Below are 21,448 nucleotides of genomic sequence, written 5' to 3'. Positions count from 1 at the left end.
ACCAAGTTACTCTCCTCATTGTGTTCACCCTGCTCCGAAGAACTCTGTCTTCCACTGGCCCCTCCACCTCCTCCCCACACTCGATAGCCCCAGCCTGTCCCCCTTGCCCCTTTCTTACATTCCGCGGGGAGGAGGGCGCTGTTCAGGGGAGAGGAGAGCGCTGTTCAGGGAGCGAAGGGGAGCCCCCTTGTGTCTAGAAGGCCTCTCCCCACCCCCACCCCGTGTGAGTTTGTACTGCAAAGCTCCTTGGCATCCTTGCCTGAGTTGGGTGTTGGGAAGCTCAAATTGCAGCTACAAACTGGCTGGCAGCCAGGGGCCGGCTATTTAAAAGCGCCTGCTCGCCCGGAGCCTGTAGTCTCTTTGGAAACTTCTGCAGGGGAAAAGAGCTAGGAAAGAGCTGCAAAGCAGTGTGGGCTTTTTCCTTTTTTTGCTCCTTTTCATTACCCCATTACCCCTCCTCCGTTTTCACCCTTCTCCGGACTTCGCGTAGAACCTGCGAATTTCGAAGAGGAGGTGGCAAAGTGGGAGAAAAGAGGTGTTAGGGTTTGGGGTTTTTTTGTTTTGGGTTTTTTGGTTTTTTTTTTTAATTTCTTGATTTCAACGTTTTCTCCCACCCTCTCGGCTGCAGCCAACGCCTCTTACCTGTTCCGCGCCGCCGCGCACCGCCGGCAGCTGAGGGTTAGAAAGGAGCGGGGTGTGTTTTAGATTTTAAGCAAAAATTTTAAAGATAAGTCCATTTTTCTCCCCCAACCCCAACGCCATCTCCACTGCCTCCGAGCTCATTATTTCGGTGGTTGCTTGGGGGTGAACAATTTTGTGGCTATTTTCCCCCTATAATTCTGACCCGCTCAGGCTTGAGGGTTTCTCCGGCCTCCGCTCACTGGGTGCACCTGGCGCTGCCCTGCTTCCCCCAACCTGTTGCAAGGCTTTAATTCTTGCAGCTGGGACCTGCTTGCGGGCACCCCAGTCCTCCATCTCTCTCTACCTTTTTGCAAGTGTCTGGGGGAGGGCACCTGCTCTACCTGCTAGAAATTTTAAAACAAAAACAATAACAAAAAAATCTCCGGGCGCCCTCTTGGCCCCTTTATCCCTGCACTCTCGCTCTCCTGCCCCACCCCGAGGTAAAGGGGGCGACTAAGAGAAGATGATGTTGCTCACCGCGGTCCTCCTGCTGCTGGCCGCCTATGCGGGGCCGGCCCAGAGCCTGGGCTCCTTCGTGCACTGCGAGCCCTGCGACGAGAAAGCCCTCTCCATGTGCCCCCCCAGCCCCCTGGGCTGCGAGCTGGTCAAGGAGCCGGGCTGCGGCTGCTGCATGACCTGCGCCCTGGCCGAGGGGCAGTCGTGCGGCGTCTACACCGAGCGCTGCGCCCAGGGGCTGCGCTGCCTCCCCCGGCAGGACGAGGAGAAGCCGCTGCACGCCCTGCTGCACGGCCGCGGGGTTTGCCTCAACGAAAAGAGCTACCGCGAGCAAGTCAAGATCGGTGAGCGCGCTCAGTGTGCCAGTCAGTTACGCGGCGCACGGGCGGGGGACACGGGACCGGCTGGGCCCGCGCGCTTTGCGCAGCAAGTGGCTTCCAGCTGGGGTGCAGCTCGGGAGTAGTCGGGGAGGGTCCTTGCACCTCGGAATTGGAGCCCTGGAGGATCCTGCTACCCTGGGGAACTGTCTAGCCAAGTCTATCCCAGCTTTCGCTCTTTCTCCTTCCTCCTTCCTCCTACCTCCTACCTACACCTTGCCCGCCCCCTCCCCCACCCTCCCTACTCTGTCCGAATACTGATTCTGAGTTCCCATTCGGTCACAAGGTCCAAATCCCCTGGTACCCTATCTCCAGTATGAAAGAGTGTATGTTACATTATCAACTCCCTCCTGCACCCACCTCGCGCCCCGCATACGTTTTTTTCTGAACTTGGAAAAAAATCTCTTTTGTTAAAATATTATTTTAATTGCAGCCTGGAGAGAGAGGCGTTACCCATCTTCTGAGCTAATTCCACCTTTGTCCCTTTTGGCCCCTCCACCCCCGTGCGTTTCTATCCCTCCACCCCTACACACACACCACAAGCACCCCACATTCTTGGTAACTAATGCCTTTCGGGTGGAAGCCGTGAAGCCCCTCCCATGTGCATAACCATTGCTTTTGATTGAAGATGATTGCCTGTGGTAGATGGTAAAACATACTTAACTGCAAAATGACTTTTATTTTATCCCAGGAAGGGAAAAAATGCTTTAGGAGCGCGGGGGTGCGGGGTGGGGATGGGGAAGAGTAGGAAGGAAGGGTTTGGGATTCTGTGCCTGGTGTTCGTTTCTGAATCTAATTCCTTTTTCCCCCTCTCCAATTCAGATTTTACCTAGGATGAAAGGTGGACATAGGGCTGGGAGGCAAAAGGGGATGTGAGATTCAGACCTTTCAACTTCCTCGCCTGTGCAGATTCCCGGCACCACCACCATCTCCACCCCCGCCCCGCAATTCCTCCCTCCGCAATGCCCCCCCCGCCCCGCCCTCCCCAGTCTCCTAAACCAGATCAGAAGTGGGTGTGCAGTAAGTGCATGAGGGGCCCTGGAAACGCAGAATGCAAAATTCAGGGGGCGGAGACAGAAAAGCCACGCACTGGGAGCCTAGCCTCCGCTTGCCCCGCCCCCGGGTTGCCCCGCCCCCAAATTCTCGGCGCCAGAAGTCTAGGGTTGAAATGATTGACACAGCTACTTGTTCAATCAGAACAGTTCTACCCCCTTAGACTGAGTTTCTTTTTGGAAAGAGTTACCTGATCTTTAGTCAAAAAAAAAAAAAGTTAAATAAACTACATAAAAGTCTGGATTCTAAGACGTCAAACTGGCTATTGAGTCTCTCCAATAGAGGTTAAAACTTGGCTAAACAATGTTTAATTGGCGTAGTTTAGTTAAGGGGACAGTTTAGTTACGGGGGCAATCCCCTTCTCCCTCTCTGTCCTTTTCCATTACTCACGAGCACCCTAACATGAGTTTTCTTAAGTGCAAACTTCAGTCACTATAGCGCAGGAGAGGAGTGCGTCCGCGCTTGCCAGGAGCCGAAGAGCTTCCTGTGTTCAGCCTCTGTCCCCGCAAACCCGGCAGGGTTTGAGTGACGCAGGCGCCAGCCCCTCCAGCTTTGCAAGAGGTAGTCGATCTCCAGGTTGCAGCCTGCAAAAAGAGGAAAAGGGGAGGACGCGCAGGCCCTGGGAACCCCAGAGACCGGCTTGTGAGGTTATTTTTATTAAGCTCCACTTTTCAAAGGTGGTGCTGCCTGCCTTCATCTTGGGGGATGTGGATTTGGAAAAGCCTAGCGGAAGGGGAAAACATTAATTGATTTCCTGGCTGGGAAGCGACCGCCCTGGGTAACAATCCAGTCACACCGAAAGTACGTAAGGTGTCACTCAGCAGCATCCTGGCTCCACTTATTATTTGCCAAACGTGTAGTGTGATGTGGCTAGTGTGAAGGGTGTGCACGCAGGGCGCACGCGCGCTCAATTGCTAGGCGAGCACGGAGGGCGCATCACACACACACAACACACACACACACACACACACACACACACACACGACACTTCAGTCCCAAGCAAGATCCCTTGTAGAATTCCCTGCCGCCCCTTGCCCAACCCCCACCTTCTGAGTGCCTTTGGGCCAACCCGAAGCAGCCTCTTCTACCCGCCCCCTCCCCAGCACTCCTCTCCGACTCCACCCCGCCGAAGGCAGGTGCCCGGCCGGCTGCTGTTGCGGGTTGGCGGCGCTCCACCGCGGCTGGTGCCGACATCTTCGTCCCGAACAGATGGGATGGGAGTGGGCGCTCCTGGAAAGGGCGTTTTAGCCGGACAACCATTGGGCGGGTCTCCAAAAAGTTGGAGATGGTGTACAGACCGTTCTTAAGAAGAGAGAAATGGACAGAGAGAGAGAGTGCCCTTTTGGTCCTTTAGCCAAAATTCCTGCTTCCCAACCCACCTCCCTCGTCTTCCCCCCGCCCGCCCCGCCAAAATCTGAGCTTGCAGATATGGATTCTCCCCCTCCCTCCCGCAGTTACAGCATACACAGACACACACACACACACACACGATATATCTATATAATGCGTATTATATATTGTATATATGCTATATACTATATTATATATATTTATATGTAACCAAACATATGTAGAACCCAAAAAAGGTGCATTTCTGGAAGCAGAAATGGGGAGCAGAGGAGAGTGAGGTGGCAGGCAGCCAAAGCCTCTGGGAGGGAGAGGAGAGGGCGGAGGAGACGGTGTTTTGCTAGGCGGTTGCTGAGCAGCTGCAGAGGGAGTGGGCCCGAGAGCCGGGTGCTGAGAGCGAGCCTGGCTCTGCATTTCATTCCGACCAGTTCAGGAGCAGAGACAGATATGGAAAAAAGAATGTGTGTGAGGCTGGAGGGAGATGAAAGACGGGAGTTATTTGTTGGGCAAAGCTCAGTAAATAGCGGTGAGTGGAGGGAGTCCAGGAAGTGCTGGGTTTGCTTTCCGGCATTTTTGGTGGGGAATGAGGTTTGATGAGCTGGTCCCCAGCACAGATACTGGGGTTCAGGTAGGTCTCCTCTGTGCTGGTGAGACATTCAGTTTGAGATGTAGGGAACCGTGGGTTCTGGGTTTCTGTTCTGTCATTAAGAAATGAGACACCGTGGGACAAAAAATAGACTTCTGGAAAAGAAAGCAAAAGCATTACCTAAATAAAAATGAATTCAGCCTTTGCTACTTTGAGGGGTTTGGCCTCCATCACCCTGGCTTCAACTCCAAGCTTGGTCTAAAATGCCATGTTGAAGTCAAGTTCCAGAGTTAGGTTTATTGGCCAAATTTATGTCTGGGTTGAGCAAGATCATGGAAAACTGAAGGAGCCAAATTCCTTTCCCACCCGCACCCCCTCCCTCTGAAACAAGTCTTTGAGAGGATGGCCGTACCCTGAGCCAACCAAAACGGGAGTTGGGAAGATGAGATGGGGCTTTAACTGGACTTTTCTTGCCACCTCCGCCCACCACCACCCCTTTCTGCTGTGTCAGCTCAGACTGGAAGAACAAGCAGAGTTAGCCCTAGTGAAGCTCATTTTCTTTCCATTTCTCTTTTTCCCCCTTCTCACCCCTCCCTCCTACTCTTTCCTCCGCCCTTCTCCATCCACCCCCCAACCCCCACCCCAACTCTAAGGCATCCCCTGAGGGCTTGAGTTTTAAGTCAGAGCAGCTGTGAGTTAGTCCAGGGCTTGGGCTGGATTTGAGCAGGCAGGTGGGCCTGCAGCTGCAGAGGGAGGACCAGGCTGACCCTAGGAGCCAGAGGTCATCGTGAGGGTTACAGCAAAGGGCATGGGAGCAGGAATTTCCTGCAGAAGCCCTGGCCCCCTTAATGGAGCGAAGAAGAAGCCAGCGGGAAGGGGAGGTAATACTTGTGTAAAGTTTCTACTTTGTACCTAAGCAATGCCTATGAAACTTTTAAGATATTTAGTGTGTGGAAAACAAAAACTCTGGAGAAGAGATCACCACACTCCAGACCCACTGCATCCAGAAATTGGAAGAAGATCTTAAAGAGCAGGTACCAACCAGGAGCTGGAGCAGAAGGAAAGAGGGCGGGAGAATGGCTGCGCTGAGTCAAGCAGGGGATTCGGAGGGGTTTGTTTAGTTTTACATTTGCTTTTTCTCTACAGTTGGTCCAAAAGCTGCAATTCCCAGACACCATCCTTAAATTGCAATCTGGACATGTTATTCAAAACAGTAAGATTGATTACATATTTGTAATAATCAAATAAATAATAATCAAAATAAATAATCAAATAAACAAGGAAGGCAGTGTAGGCTTCTACCCCCTACTCCGCAATACCAGCAAAACCTCCCCTTTTATTTCCAGTTTCATTTATTTCCATAAATTCTGTTATGATGTCATTTCTCTCTCTCTTTTTTTAAAAAATATAAATCCAGAGGAGTGACTAAACATCTCTGTGAGGGGGAGAGGTTATATTCCCACCTTGGCCACTATGCTGTTGGTTTAGAGCACCTAACCAGGTTGGTTAGTGCCTGGCCACTCAGCTTAGCTCAGTCCTAGTGTCTCTCCAGGAATTGTCTGGGTATTGGCCAAAGAATGTTAAAGCTGGAAGGAACCCACACCCATCATCACAGTCAAGGTCCTCGTTTTAGGATGAGGATACTGAGGCCCTGAGTGGGGAGTCACATGCCCAAGATGTGGTAGCAGGGTTAGAGGCAGAAAAGGGGCTGGGACTCAGCTCTTCCCCGCAGGGGCTCCGGCACTGCATTCAGCCATTCCTGGCTTTCTCGCTAGTCACTGGGGCTCGTGCCTGGGCCTGAGCTAACCTGCAGTGAGGCCTTTGGCAAACACTGCCAGATGCTATCACCCCATGACATCATAACCCACAATCTGAAGGCGCTGTTTTAGGGGCAGTAGGAAAAGGAGTGACGCGGCCCCAAAGCCCTCCCCAAAGGAGAGAGGGCCACACTCTCTTATTTTCATACTCACTTCTGTCCCTTTTTCTACACAGTCTTGCATACAAGCCTGGCTTAGGCTAGTGGTTTGTCAGGGAAAGAAGACCTGGAGGGTGTGAAGGAGGAGTGTTCAGTCCAGCTTTCAGGTCCATGCGCCAAACCTCATTTTCTACATTACAGGAAGCTCTCCTGATGTGGAGAGGCAGGGAGGCCCTGGCTGCCTCTGGGCTGTGCAGCGGCCTGTAGTCTTGAAGAACACGGTGGAGAAGTGGCCCGCTTCCAACAGCACAGTCCTCACGTGGTGCCAACAGAAAGCAGAGATCGAGGGAGGATGTGGTTGGATGGGGCGAGTGCAGTAACTAGGGAATTTCTGCATCCGAAGGAGAGAAGGAAAACCATGCACTACCAAAGCTGATAAGGAAGAGAGCATGAGGGCCCCCTGGCTTTCATGGGCAGGTGCCTCTGAGATCTTTCAGCAAGAGAGGACAGATGCGTTTCCAGAGGGCAGCTGGGGACTTCCGGTTGCTGCAGGAAGTGCTGAGAGCCTTTCTAATACATCCTGGAGGCCGTGGCAGTTCCTCCTCTGGGATGCTTAGGAAGGAGGCAGATAAGATAGGCCCCTTTTTCCAGTAAGTCAGACCTGCCAGGTGAACTATAGGAACATTTTAAACTAACTCAGTTATCTCATGTTTGACCCCTCAACCTAAACCATCAGGCCCCTTTCCCTGGCCTAAAATAAGGTCCCACTGAATGTGCACTCAGAGCCAGGCCTCAGATGACCTCTGTTGATTCTCTGAGTTGTTTTATGTGGGTTCCAGTTATCCTGAACTGGGACTGTGACACCCCTCTGTCACCTCAGCCAGGATGACTCTTCTTTCAGATCGTTTAGAATAGCACTTCCAATTGAAACATAATACAAGCCACATTTGTCATTTTTAACTTTCTGGTAGCCACAACTTTTTAAAAAAGATTTTAAAAAGCAGGGAAATTAATTGTAATAACACATTTTAACTGAATATATCCAAAATATCCTTTCACCACATGCTCAAAATAAAGCCATTATATTGAGATATTTTACATTCTTTCCTTCATATTTAGCCTTTGAAACCCAGTATGATTTTTATGCTTACAGCTCATCTCAATTCGGACACTAAATTTTCATTGGAAATACTTGATCTGTATTTAGGTTTCATAAAATTTACAGTTGAAAAAGCAGATTCACATACCTGAGGCATTCCAAACATACTTTAAAATCTTTCCAATAACTGAGTTGAGTATCCATTTTTAAATTTAAACTAATTAAAATTAAATAAAAATTAAGTAAATTTTTAAACGTGATCCCTGAGGTCCCTGGGCCACATTTCACGTGTTCAGTATGTATCTCCACGTCGCTAGTGGCTACCATCAAACCCCTCTCTCACCTGAGAAGGGCACTGCTGTCCCCACTCTTTCCTTTTGCTCCCAAAGAGTCAAAAAAGAGGAGTCTCAGCTTTCGTTGACAGACAGGGCTCCCTTGTTTCGTCCCTAGCAGAGCCTGGGCACCTTCTTGGGGGCCTCGGGAGAGAAGAGTAAACCTTGCTTGCTCTCTGCCGCCCCCTTCTGGTCATGCAGGACTTTGGAGGAATGTGGCTGCAGATGGCAATGTTCTGAACTGGCTGTGATGGGTCCTGATAGGAAAGTGGCCAGGAGAAAAGCAGCCCAGCGTTTCTTCCAGAGGCTGCTCCCCACCTATCCCCCCACCATTACCTTCTCATTTGGGGTATGTATAGGGAACAGACACTTCTACTGAGCATGTTTCCCCTTCCCCAACTCCAAAAGCTTGGCTAGAGATTCTCACTCAGGGACTTGTGCATACACGTGTATTTCCTATGTGTACAGTTATTGCCAGCTGCTTCCTCGGGACCAAGAAATGTGAGCCAGAGTCACAACCCCAAATCCTAGCTTGGCATTGGAAAAAAGCAAGGAGCCTCTCTTTACCTCTGGTCCCTGGACAGTGGGGCAGATGTAGGTGGGACCCCAGCCCCTTACTCTGTGAGATGTCACCTTCCCACCTATAGCATCTACACTGTGGAGGGCTGTGGGCCGCCTTTTCTCTATATATCTTTAGGGAAGGAGACTGAGTGCCCTTAATGCCGCATGAAGGAATGGGGTTAGGCAGAGGAAGGACTCCCAGGGGGAGCTCTCTAAGTGGAGATGGGTCTGCCTCCCTGTCCCCTGCGGCAGGGTTATTGTGCTTCAGGGCGGGGGCATGGATGAGGTAACCTCCCAAGGCATGAACTGGGCTCTACGCCCCAGCTTATATTACAGAAATACTTCCAGACCTACTTCTCTTTGCCTCTTGGGCAGATTTACACATCTCTCCATTTAAAGGTTATTTATTGAATACTATATGCTGGTGAGACAAAGAGAAATGACAAAGCTCTGCCCTTAAGAAGTTGGCTATTTAAATTCCACAGAGGGGACTAGAATGAAACCCAGAAGAAATTCAGATCCCTTTTTCATTCTTTGTAGAGAGATTCTAGGCGTCCTCATCTTATCTTCTGTCTAGAAAAGGAGATGGGAGAATCTCCCCAGGTCTGGCAAAGCCCCACACTCTTCCTGGACTGTGAATTTCAAGGATGCCTCTGTTTCTTCGATTTTTGTAAGCTAAGGCACAATATCTGGGTCACCTAGTTTTCTCTTACAATTGATTATTAGGTCAAGCAAGATAGAGTGATAAACTAACACCAGCCCAGGAGCAGGCTGTTAATGGCACCAGGGTGTGACTAAGAGGTCCAGGGGTGGGGGGTTTAGATTTTAGGCAGGCAGGTCTCCACCTGGATCCATCCATTGCTATGACTAGCAAGCAAGGTGGAGCCAGAACCCTTCAGAAGACCATGTGCCTGCCTCTGCTGGAAGAGAACAGCCGTGGCAAAAGGGCAGGTTTGGAGAAAGTGGTTGAGCTTGGGCACGGTACATGCATTGTGCAATTGTGTAGACTGTAGTATTTCTCACCCTAAGACGCCTCTGGGTCTGTAGCAGCTGGACTTGCACCATGACACTCTCTGTGTTTGCCAGGACATAGAGAATGGTGCAGTCCTTAAGCACGTGTTCATGTTACCGTGGGGAGAGGCCGATGTACTGCGTGTGCCTCTGTGTATGCTGCTGCACTGGGGTGAATGGGGAACGCCTTACAAAAGAAAGAGGAACTGAGTTGGCCACCCAAAAGTGGCAGGGGCTAGAGGCATTGGAGAGCCAGTGGGAAGGACTGGAGGTATTATATAGAAGCCAGAGATTTAGATCCCACCCCAAAGGTAAATACTGTATCTAGATAATATTATCATCATCCCCTCCCTTAGTCATTGAATAGGATTATGAAGGTAAAGGTCCAGCCTCCATAGCTCCCAGCAGGAGAAATGGATGCTGAGCATTCCACATTTCCCATCCTCTGCAAAACCCTCTCAGAACAGCATCTCATGGGTGGGGAAGTCTGGAATATGTCTCTCTTCCTTCCTGGATCGTTTTCCAGTTGCAGGTTACAGAAACAGCAGAATGCCATGCAGAAAGAAGCCCTGTTCCCCTCTCCCTCACCTGCCTTCACTCTCCCACACATGGTTCTCTCCGGGCCTCGCTTGTTTGTCTCCCTGACTCTTTAAATATATGCTACAGACACACAAATGAAGGAAGGGATTCGAGTGATTATTACAGAAGTAGGAGAGGGAGGCACCCAAATTTCGGATTTTTTTTTTTTCCTTCGAGACAGGGTCTCACTGTGTCACCCAGGCTAGAGTGCAGTGGAGCTATCAAAGTGGAGCAATCATGGCTCACCTCAGCCTCAACCTCCAACCTCCCGGGCTCAAGCAATCCTCTGGTCTCAGCCTCCTAAGTTTCTCAGACTACAGGCGCACACCTCTATGCCCAGCTAATTTTTGTACTTTTTTTTTTTTCGTAGAGACGAGGTTTTACCATGTTGCCCGGGCTGGTCTCGAACTCCTGGGCTCAGGCAATCCACTCACCTTGGCCTTCCAAAGTGCTGGGATTAGAGATGAGCCACCGCGCTTAATTCCAAATTCCAGATTTTAAAAACGCTTCCAGTCCCTAGAAGTGAGCCCATGCTGTGTGGGTGCCAGTCTCCCACGCCCTCTGCTGGCCACATGGAGATATTGACCTGTTTGTCAAACAGGTTCCAGTGCTGACTGTTGAGTTTTTTTGCTGTTCACGTGCAGAACAATCTTCACCAGGAAGTCCTCCTGGGTATCCTGCCTAGATCCCTTCTGCAACCTCAGTTCATTTTCTCTTGATGAAATAGCTCAAGAGTAGCCAGTCTACTTGTTCCTTCTTGTTTTATCTGAAACTTAAACCCTTCCAAAATTGAAAGCCTATTTATGACTCAGCCGCAGAGCAGCTGAGTCGGGCTAGCTGCTTCTGGCACGCAGCTCCGGTCTTACTTTCCAGCCCTTTAATCTCCGTGGCTCTGCCCTGGCTCCCCTCCAAGTTTCCGCTGTCTCTCTGGAGCCTACAGGTGACCACAAGACCCTGATTAGTATCTTCGACCCTGGACTCTGCTGCTGCCTAAGGAATAGGTCCCATGGGGTTAAGTGGCACCAGAAACTGGGAGGCACAACAAAATGTTAAGCCTGCTCTTCAGAAGCGGCCAAAAAGCTTGCAAGCTGGGGAAGGTGTGCCCTCAGGAGACTCGCCTTGGGGAGGCTGGGAAAAGGAGAGAGTTTGCAAAAGCGTTCTTAGTTCCTTAAATGAAGAGAGACACCAGAATCTACATGTTGTATGCTAGCATCATGGTTGCTTGGCCCTGGGGCAGTACTTGAACACTTTCAAAGAAAAGAGTAACAGAGGTCAAAATAAATTTACCCCAAGGTTTGTCAAACCATTGTCAACAGCCCCATCCCCTCCCAGAAAGGGTGACTCAAGGTTAAGGACAGCCCACAGCACTTAGAAAAAGTCCCAAAATGGGAAGGGTCTTGAGAAGAGCTGTTGAGGGAAGGCTGTGGGCCACCATGCTTCTGTGTCCACCAAGGCCAAAGAGAGGGAGAAAGCTGAAATGACAGCTGGAGAAGGGCACCCTCTGACCAAATGGACAGAGCCTCCCCCAACAGGTAGCCGGAGGAGGATGGAATGGCACCCCCATTTCAGATGTCCTTAAGGACTAGAGAGATAGATGCTTATTTCTGCTTGGACACAGGGGATTGGCTAAATGGCCTACGGAAAGGATTCCAGGAGCTGCTACACCAGCCACAGGAGAGGAGCCAGGTTCCCAGGCTCTCTCCCCTTGAAGAGGTGACAATGTATTGCCTCTCCAGGCCAGGCTGGGGCAGCCCACTGAAGGAGACGCAGAGACGCGTGAGTGCGCTGGTCAGCAGCCAGCCCACTCCCCCACCTGCCCTCACTTTATCCAGTTACAATCTTGTTTGGGGAAGGGGTCCAGGCTTCTCCAATCTGAACACCCCTGCCCCCAGGCATTCAGTAGCCACCATTTCCTGCCTGCCCCTCCCCCCACAGTAGTCAACTACTTTTTGAGGATTAGAATGCTTGGTGATGCTGAGGTTGAGTGGTGCAGCTCCAGTCCCTCAATAAGACGGGTCCGAAAGCCTTTCTGTGCAATGGTTAGCACTCCCTCTCCTTACTCCCTCTTCTCCAAGATCCGAGCCTCCAGGCGAGGCCTGTGTTACTAGATAACGGAACCCCAGCCTTTCAATTTGTACAGAGTCCCCAAACCAGCCTTGCTTCTCCCTCCCTCCTGCCAATCTCACTTGCTCTACAACCAAGAAAAGTCAGTTTACCCCAGAACATGACCCTTTTAACTAATCCCTAAAATCCTGCCTTCCACCTACCAGGGATGTCACCCTATTGATGAGTTGTCACATCAGAGTTTGATAGAGGAGAATCGGGGTACTGGGACATCAAGGCACAACTGGGAAGAGGGGGTGAGAGGCCAGAAGGGGTGCCAGGAATCTCAGGTTGAATTTTGTTCAGAGAGAGCCCGCCCACCACCTTGTTATTTGTTTTCTCCGAGTCATGATCTTCCTCTCCAGTAATTACCTCCCTTCCTTTCCTGTGAATAAATACCCAAAGCAACTCACCACCAGGAATGCTGCGAACCCTTGGAGGCTTCTTTAGGGCAGGGACCTTCTCTGCCAAGGCCTTAAAGATCAAATACCTATTTCATGAGACTTGACAAATCCTGAGCCAAGAGAGAAACAGATGCTTGGCTGCTTCCTGCCACCTGCCATCCTGACCAGGTTAGGCCAGGTGTTCAAATGCCTTTCCTAACTCACACCTGGAACTTGCCCAAGGCTGCAAGCTCAGAAGTCAGGTTCTACACCTGCCCAGAGGCATAAAACAGTGTCTTCTCAAAAAGCTTCTCTTTTCCCCACCCCCACTTCCTTGAATTCTGCCCACTTCTTCTGTTCCCCATCCCAGATATCTGGCGGTCACTGTTCCTGGGCATCCCAGCGATCATGGAGTGGGTGGAGAACAGAATTTTCTTTCTTCTCATTTTGGTTATTTAATATCACTCAAAGCTCTATTTTCTCTTTCCAGTATTTGAAAAAAGAGGGAAGCAATGAAGACAGGGCCCCCCACCTCCACTCACCCCTGCACCTGGTCCCACTGTGGGGCATTGTGGCCACACCCCGCCCGCCTGGAAACAACAATCTAAAGTTCCCCCAGTCTGGTTCCTCTGAGGCTGGGTGAGGTCAAGGAGCTGAGAGGAGAAGGGGACCCAGGGATGGATGCCTCTGAGATAAGAATTTAGGGGAAATCTGCACACCAAGGAAAGGCCAGACGGGTAGAATTAAGGATCAACAAATACATGAACAAAGTCTTACTTCTCTAAAGGTCAAAAGTCAGCTAAGTATAGACTGTCACCAAGCCACTCCTATATATAACTGTCCTGGTCTCAGCCAGCTGTCAGCCTCTCTCAGTCCGGAGCTGAGTAACGTCCCAGCCTCCCAGGCCCCCGAGCACGGCACCAGTTCTGAGCCAGAGCGGGAGCGAGGCCTCTGACTTCTACTTGGCCCCACGCCAGTCCCCTCCGGGCCCACATTTCTGGCTCTCCTCTCCCCTCCCCTCCTCCTGCTGTGTATGAAGGTCCTCGCCACCCTGCTGCTCCAGACCCCAGGACCCCCTCCTCCCAGGTTCCCCAGGTCCAAAGAGACCTCGACATCCAGCAGCTCTGAAAGTGCAAAGATCTCACTAACAGGACAGACTTGTCCCTTCTCATCCACGCCCTGGTTGTGTCATCTTCCTCCGTGGACCCAGATTCCCACGTTCCTACTTCTCAGTCCCACCTCCAGCCATGTCCCATCTACTTGGCCATCCCCCAGCAAGCAAACCGCTCACTACTACCTTCATCCTTGCAGGGGCCACTTTCCTTGCCCTTCCTCCTTCCTGCCCCCAGAAGGTCCACTCTGTCCTCACCCATCCATCCGTCAGTCTCTCAGTTCTCCTCTGTGAGGTCTCTCTGCCTGCACTCTCTGCGTGACTCCAAGCATGCCAGAAACTTCCCACCACTTAAATGAGCATTCGCTCTGCTTCCTGGTTCTTATCCCCCTGCTTTCAGGGTGTGCCCCAGGAGGGCAGAGACACATCTGCTTCAGCCTTTATGACTCCCCTCACCCCAAACTGCCCAGCCCTGGGCTCTGGCCGTGTGCACCTTGGCCCACGGGGGCTGACCCTCCGGTTCCTTCTCCTGCAGAGAGAGACTCCCGTGAGCACGAGGAGCCCACCACCTCTGAGATGGCCGAGGAGACCTACTCCCCCAAGATCTTCCGGCCCAAACACACCCGCATCTCCGAGCTGAAGGCTGAAGCAGTGAAGAAGGACCGCAGAAAGAAGCTGACCCAGTCCAAGTTTGTAGGGGGAGCTGAGAACACTGCCCATCCCCGGGTCATCTCTGCACCTGAGATGAGACAGGAGTCTGAGCAGGTACATCTCGGGGATTCCCTCATTCCCTCCCGGCTTTTGACCTTTTCCTGCATCTAAATGGACATTCATGGCAGCAGGAGGTGCTTAGGCCAGACCCGGCAGAGGACCTGCAGCCAACCATGATGGCTCAGCTTAGGATGTGGGAGGAGAGTTTCCAGAGCATACACTTGTCAGGGCGAAGGGCTTGTGCCAGTAAGTGGGAATAGAGGCAGTGCTCATTTGAGGAGAGTGTGTGCCAGCTCAGCGGCCATGCACCAGGTACCTGGGCCCTGCAGCTGTGTCCAGTCCAAGGCAGAGACTGAATATTCTCCTAGAGCATCTAGACACGGGCACCTCTGGACATGGTTACTCAGCAGAAGAGAAAAGCTGCAGGGGAGGGGGTGACCTGGAACACAAAAGAGAAAGTATGGCTCTGTACCTGGCCAAAGGCAGGCTTTGTGATCCCAGCGCACGTGACAGGTGACAGGAAGGAAAGAGCTTTGGCAGTAGATGATTAGCACCAAAGGTGGTGACTTTCCTCCCGAGACCCTTCGGCCCCCACCCCCTGGGCCACTCGTCAGTGCAGCTGGGTGGTTTTCCCTTGGTCTCGCCATGCCTCTCACCCTCCTGTCCACACAGGGCCCCTGCCGCAGACACATGGAGGCTTCCCTGCAGGAGCTCAAAGCCAGCCCACGCATGGTGCCCCGTGCCGTGTACCTGCCCAATTGTGACCGCAAAGGATTCTACAAGAGAAAGCAGGTACGTCCCCTGCCCTGAGCTCCCAGGCTCAGATGGCTCCGAAAATGGCACCTGCCAGGAAACTCCACCTTGGGCAAGTGCCTAAGATTTCCACCGTTAACCGCTTACTGTTTCCCGGGCCTCAGATACCCATTCATATACCACGATCATGACTTTCCACATTCCCTACTAGGCTGCAATCCATTCCCTCATTCCCTCTTATGCCGTAATCCACTATGCTTTCCACAGGTCACCTTAGCTAGGTGAATTTATTGCAAGAGGAAACTCTGTAACACTATCGCACAGCACGTATCATTGGTGTACCGCACACTCAGGAGTTTAAGCCGTATTTTCTCTGTGTACCACCTGAAATCAGCTCGCGTCCCGTCACAGCCAGGCTCCCCTTTGGGCAACGGTTCTGATTTCCAAGGGCATCTGATCCCTGGAGGGCATGGCTGAAGGCTGGGCCCCACCCCTGTAGTTTCTGATTGGTAGACCTAGGGTGGACTCTGGGGTGGACAGGTGACCCTGATGCTGCTTTAAGGACACCAATAATCTAAATGTAAGAGCCAGGCCACACTGGGGCAAATCGTGGCTCTGCCGCTTACTAGCTGTGTCCCCTTACTCATCATTTAATGTCTCTGTGCCTCCACCCTTGTGTAAAACGGAGAATGAGGAGTAAGTGATTGATCTTTGTAAAGCACTTAGAACAGTACCTACTGCATACCAAACGCTGAGTGGTGTCTGGTACAGGATAACACCACAAATGATGCCTCCTCCTGTTATTACTATTGCCATCGTCATTATTATTGGATCATAACTCTCTTGAGAATCCCTGCAGAGTTTCAGGCTGGGGGGGACTCGAATGGGTAATATTTTAAAAGGGACTGTAAGCCAGGCACAGCGGCTCACGCCTGTAATCCCAGCTACTCCAGAGGCTGAGGCAGGAAGATCACTTGGGCTCAGGAGTTCTAGACCAACCTGGGCAACATAACAAGATCCCATCTCTGAAAAAGAAGGAAAGAAAGGGATTGAAGGAGCTAGCCAAGGGTAGGCTGCCTAAATTCACATTTTTCCCTGGGTCTTTCCATGAAACAGGGACACTAGAAACCCAAGGGTTGGGTCTAGCGCCCTCAACTCTCTGGAGATGAGAGAGTCTTGTCTTGGGGTAGAGAAGAGGCAGGACAGGAAGAAGCAGAGCCCCAGGGTGCGGCGTCCTCACAGCCTGTTGCTCTACTCACCCCAGTGCAAACCTTCCCGTGGCCGCAAGCGTGGCATCTGCTGGTGTGTGGACAAGTACGGAATGAAACTGCCAGGCATGGAGTACGTCGACGGGGACTTTCAGTGCCACACCTTCGACAGCAGCAACGTTGAGTGATGCGTCCCCCCGAAACCCTCCCCTCACCCCCTCCCACCCCCAGCCCCGACTCCAGCCAGCGCCTCCCTCCACCCCAGGATGCCACTCATTTCATCTCATTTAAGGGAAAAATATATATCTATCTATTTGAGGAAACTGAGGACCTCGGAATCTCTAGCAAGGGCTCAAGTTCGAAAATGGCAACAACAGAGATGCAAAAAGCTAAAAAGACACCACCCCCCTTTAAAATGGTTTTCTTTTTGAGGCAAGTTGAATGAACAGAGAAGGGAAGAGAGGAAGAATGAGAGGAAGAGAAGGGAAGGAAGTGTTTGTGTAGAGGAGAGAGAAAGACGAATAGAGTTAGGAAAAGGAGGACAAGCAGATGGGCAGGAAGGAAAGGCACCGAGACCAGGGAGGGGCCCAACTTTCACATCCAGCCCTGGCCTGGGGTCGGGAGAGGTGGCCGCTAGAAGATGCAGCCCAGGATGTGGCATTCAATGACACTCTTGAGGTTTCCCACTATGGATTGGTCAGGGGGAGAAAGGAAAAGGCAAAACATGCCAGGGCCTCTCCCGGATCTGTCTCCTTCTCTAGCCAGCAGTATGGACACCTGGACCCCTGAACTTCCTCTCCTCTTACCTGGGCAGACTGTTGTCTCTCCCCAGATTTATAAAAACAAAAATGCATTCCATTCCTCTGAAAGCAAAACAACTTCATAATTGAGCGATATTAGATAGAGAGGTTTTTGGAAGCAGATCTATGAATATGAAATTCGTGTGCATATTTCATTCCCCAGGCAGACTTTTTTAGAAATCAATATATGCCCCAAAATTGGAAAGACTTGTTCTTCCAGGGTGACTACAGTACATGCCGATGCGTGCGGTTTCAGCCCTCATTTAATTCAATTTACAAGTAGCACAGCAGCCTCTGTGGGGGAGGATAGGCTGAAAAAAAAAAAGTGGGCTTGTATTTATCTACAAGACTCCATATAGTCATATATAGGCATATAAATCTATTTTTTCTTTGTTTTTTTCTTTCTTCTTTTCTTTCAAAAGTTTGCATTAACTTTTCAAAGTAGTTCCTATAGGGGCATTGAGGAGCTTCCTCATGCTGGGAAAACTGAGAAAACCCATATTCTCCTAATACAACCACCCATAATAGCATTTTTGCCTGCCTCGAGGCAGAGTTTCCCGTGAGCAATAAACTCAGCTTTTTTGTGGGGCACAGTGCTGGACTTGACAGTGATTCCCCACGTATATTCTTCTGCACCCACCGAGCCAGGCAGAGGCCAGTCCTCCGTGGTGCAAACAGCATGCGCCTCAGTCCATCCCGTTTTAGTCTTTAAACCCTCAGGAAATCACAGTCTCCGGACATCACACCACATGAGCCCAACAGGTCCATGACGGATCCACCCGTCCCGCCCCAGCCTTTTCCTTTCATCTGAACAGAACGTGCATTTTTGGAAGCCTCCCTCACTCTCCACACTGGCAGAGCAGGAGGGAGACTAAAGTAAGAGATGGCAGAGGGAGATGGTGGCAAAAAGGTTTAGATGCAGGAGAACAGTAAGATTGACGGTTCTGGCCAGAGTAGATGTGGGGAGGAACAGAGGGCTGAAGGGACTGTTCTATTCTAGCTTTGGCACAAAGCAGCAGAAAGGGGAAAAAGCCAATAGAAACTTCTTTAGCTTCCCCACCCTGTATGTTTTCTGGGATTCGAGAGGAAAGAGAGGAAAATGGGGGAATGGGTTGCAAAATAGAAATGAACTTAATCCAGGCCACAGAGCCAGGGAAGGTGGGTAACTTTAGGAGGATGCTAGACTTTAGAAGCCAGATAGGAAGAATCAGTCGAAACTGGCCATGCTTTGGAAGGGACAAGACTATGCGCTCCACTGCCCACCTTCAGCCTGCAAGGAGGCACGGAGGCCCACGAGTCTTTCCGGCTCTTCCTCCATTCTGGCCAGTCCCTGCGTCCTCCCTGGGGTGGAGGGTGGAAGGAGGGCCGGAACAAGCAGGGAACGCATGATTCAGGGATGCTGTCACTCGACAGCCAGATTCCGAACCAAGAAAACTCCCATTCTCCAATGACTTCCTCAACCAGTGGGTGGCCTTGTGACTGTTCTTTAAGGCTGAAGATATCCAGGAAAGGGGGCTTGGACACTGGCCAAGGAGACCCCTTTGTGCTGCGGACACAGCTCTCTTCACTCTTTGCTCATGGCATGACACAGTGGAGACTGCCTCCAACAACGAATTTGGGGCTACGAAGAGGAATAGTGAAAAAGCAAATCTGTTTCAACTGATGGGAACCCTATAGCTATAGAACTTGGGGGCTATCTCCTATGCCCCTGGACAGGACAGTTGACTGGGGACAGGAGAAGTGCTCAATCTTCATGAGACAAAGGGGCCCGATAGGGCCAGCAGCCACAAGGACTTGACCTGCCGAGTCAGCACGCCCCATCTCTCTGCACAGCTGTGCCCTAAACCCAACTCACGTTTCTGTGTGTCTTAGGCCAGTATCCCAAACCTCTTCCACGTCACTGTTCTTTCCACCCGTTCTTCCTTTGCATCTTGAGCAGTTATCCAACTAGGATCTGCCAAGTGGATGCTGGGGTGCCACTCCCCTAAGAAAAGACTGAGCCAGGAACTACAATCTCCCCCCACATTCCTCCCAGCCTGGACCTGAGAGGGGCTCTCTCTTCGCCCACTGTGTCTGGACTTTGGGCGGGCTTCTGCCCCTCACATTGGCTTTTTGCTGCCAGCCATCAGGTGGGGGATTAGAGCCTGGTGTGAGTGTGCCAGACTCTTCCGGTTTCCAAAGTTCGTGCCTGGTAACCCAAACCTGTGAGTCTCTTCTGCATGCAGGGGATTCTCATGGCCAGTTGGTCACTCCCTAGAGAAGCTGGGCCTTCATGGACACATGGAACTAAGCCTCCCAAATGGGAGGTCTGGCTGGGCCCAGAGTGGGAGACCCTGGGAAGGGAAGCACTGGAGGAAGACGGCACCTCTTCCCCCGTGGCAGGGTGCAAGGTAGGCAGGTTTGGAATGGTGTGGGCATGGCAATCTAAGCAGGGCTCTCTTTGACTCCAGGCTGGCCTTTGGCTGACTGCCTGCTCACCCAGAGACCTTGGACTCCAGGCTATCCATGGCTCTGGGTGTAAGTGCTGCCCACTCCCACACTCACACCCACAGAAGAGACCCACAGAAGGTCTCTCCCATCCGCTTTAGACTCGTGCCTCACTCCAGCAGTGGTGAAGATCCTCTGTCTTTCCCACGACTGCCAGGAGATAGGGAAGCCCAGCCAGGACTGACCCTCCTTCCTCCAGCCTGCCCCGACCCACCTGGCAAAGCAGGGCATGTGGGGAGGAAGAGACTGGAACCTTTCTCTGACAGCCAGGCCTAGACAGACAGGCCTGGGGACACTGGCCCCATACGGGGAGGAAGGCAGGCACACGAGGTCCAGGGAGGCCCTTTTCTGATCATGCCTCTTCTCTCTCACCCCATCTCCCCCCCACCACCTCTGTGGCCTCCATGGTACCCCCACAGGGCTGGCCTCCCCTAGAGGGTGGGCCTCAACCACCCTGCTCCCACCACCCAGCGCTTAGCGAGACAGGGCTGCCACGGCAACCGCCAAGCCCCCCTTAAGGTGGGACAGTACCCCGGACCCATCCACTCACCCCTGAGAGGGCTCCAGCCCAGGATGGGAACCTCAGAGAAGAGCTCTAAGGAGAAGAAACCCCATAGCATCAGAGAGGACACGTCTGGCTTCCAAGAGAAAGGAGGCTCCGTTTTGCAAAGTGGAGGAGGGACGAGGGTCGGGGGTTTCACCAACCAGCAACCTGGGCCTTGTACTGTCTGTGTTTTTAAAACCACTAAAGTGCAAGAATTATGTTGCACTGTTTCTCCACTTTTTATTTTCTCTTAGGCTTTTGTTTCTATTTTAAAACATATTTTCTTGGTTTTCTAATGGAGTATATAGTTTAGTCATTTCACAGACTCTGGCCTCCTCTCCTGAAATCCTTTTGGATGGGGAAAGGGAAGGTGGGGGGTCCGAGGGGAAGGGGACCCCAGCCTCCCTGTGCCTGCTCACCCCACTCCACCGGTCCCCAGTCACCAGCCGGAGTCTCCTCTCCACTGCCACTGTCACACAGTAGCCCACATGGATAGCACAGTTGTCAGACAAGATTCCTTCAGATTCCGAGTTGCCTACCGGTTGTTTGTTGTTGTTGTTGTTGTTTTGTTTTGTTTTGGTTTTTTTTGAAGACAGCAATAACCACAGTACATATTACTGTAGTTCTCTGTAGTTTTACATACATTCATACCATAACTCTGTTCTCTCCTCTTTTTTGGTTTCAACTTTAAAAACAAAAATAAATGATGATAATATTTACTGGTGAAAAGGATGGAAAAATAAATCAACAAATACAACCAGTTTGTGAGAAAGAAAAAATAAGCAGAAAAAAAAACGAAAAAACCATCTGAATGCGGAAGAGCTTAAGCTCGGCTCCTGTTTAGCATTTTGTACTTAAGGAAATAAAACACCAACAAAGGATCTCACATTTTCTTAAAAAGTGAAGATTGCTGTATACTATTTATTCAACGTATAATTTATGTTACTCCTTGATCTTTGTCTTTTGTCATGACAAAGCATTTATTTAATAAAGTTATGCATTCAGTTAGCCTACGTCGGCTTCCTCCGAGGGCTCAGGGAAGGCAGGCAGCAGGGGAGGCGAGCCCCCGATTCTCCTCGGGCCACAGCCGGGAGGGGATGGAGAAAGGCCCCCGGCGGGATCAGGGCTGAGCGACTGCTCCGTCCAGAGAGAACCCCCCATCCCCCGTCCCCCAAGACAAGCCCTCCCACTGGAGCTCCAGTGGCCCCTTCCCCATCCGTTGGAAAGCCACCACAGTCGCGGAACCCAGGGCAGCCTACATCACCTCCTCAGGCCTCCATTTCCTTGTGGGTAAAACCTCATAGAGCTACTGTGAGGATTCAGCCAGTTAATGTCCCCAAAGCCCTGAGAA

The 21,448-nt window shown here is 51.4% G+C and overlaps 1 protein-coding gene across 2 annotated transcripts; it reads left to right on the top strand.

The window, feature by feature from the left end:
- The first annotated feature begins 312 nt into the window (after positions 1-312).
- Positions 313-21,105, top strand: IGFBP5 (insulin like growth factor binding protein 5). Of its 2 annotated transcripts, XM_025404935.1 has the most exons (5): positions 313-1,481; positions 14,130-14,359; positions 14,978-15,097; positions 16,323-16,445; positions 18,558-21,105. In XM_025404935.1, the coding sequence occupies exons 1-5, from the start codon at positions 1,145-1,147 to the stop codon at positions 18,741-18,743; spliced, it is 996 nt and encodes a 331-aa protein (XP_025260720.1). In that variant the 5' UTR covers positions 313-1,144; the 3' UTR covers positions 18,744-21,105. The 2 variants fall into 2 exon arrangements, with proteins under 2 accessions (XP_025260720.1, XP_025260721.1); XM_025404936.1 differs by having other exon boundaries at positions 16,323-21,105.
- The last annotated feature ends 343 nt before the right edge of the window (positions 21,106-21,448 follow it).

This window comes from Theropithecus gelada, chromosome 12 (genome assembly GCF_003255815.1).
Source record: "Theropithecus gelada isolate Dixy chromosome 12, Tgel_1.0, whole genome shotgun sequence".
Taxonomy (NCBI): domain Eukaryota; kingdom Metazoa; phylum Chordata; class Mammalia; order Primates; family Cercopithecidae; genus Theropithecus; species Theropithecus gelada.
This window is presented reverse-complemented; position numbering and strand designations above follow the sequence as displayed.

Excerpts from the sequence above, each read along its gene's own strand:
- IGFBP5 (XM_025404935.1), top strand. The coding sequence starts at position 1,145 with ATGATGTTGCTCACCGCGGTCCTCCTGCTGCTGGCCGCCTATGCGGGG. Across the intron at positions 14,360-14,977 it reads TGAGACAGGAGTCTGAGCAG|GGCCCCTGCCGCAGACACAT; the intron begins GTACATCTCGGG and ends CTGTCCACACAG. Across the intron at positions 15,098-16,322 it reads GATTCTACAAGAGAAAGCAG|TGCAAACCTTCCCGTGGCCG; the intron begins GTACGTCCCCTG and ends TACTCACCCCAG.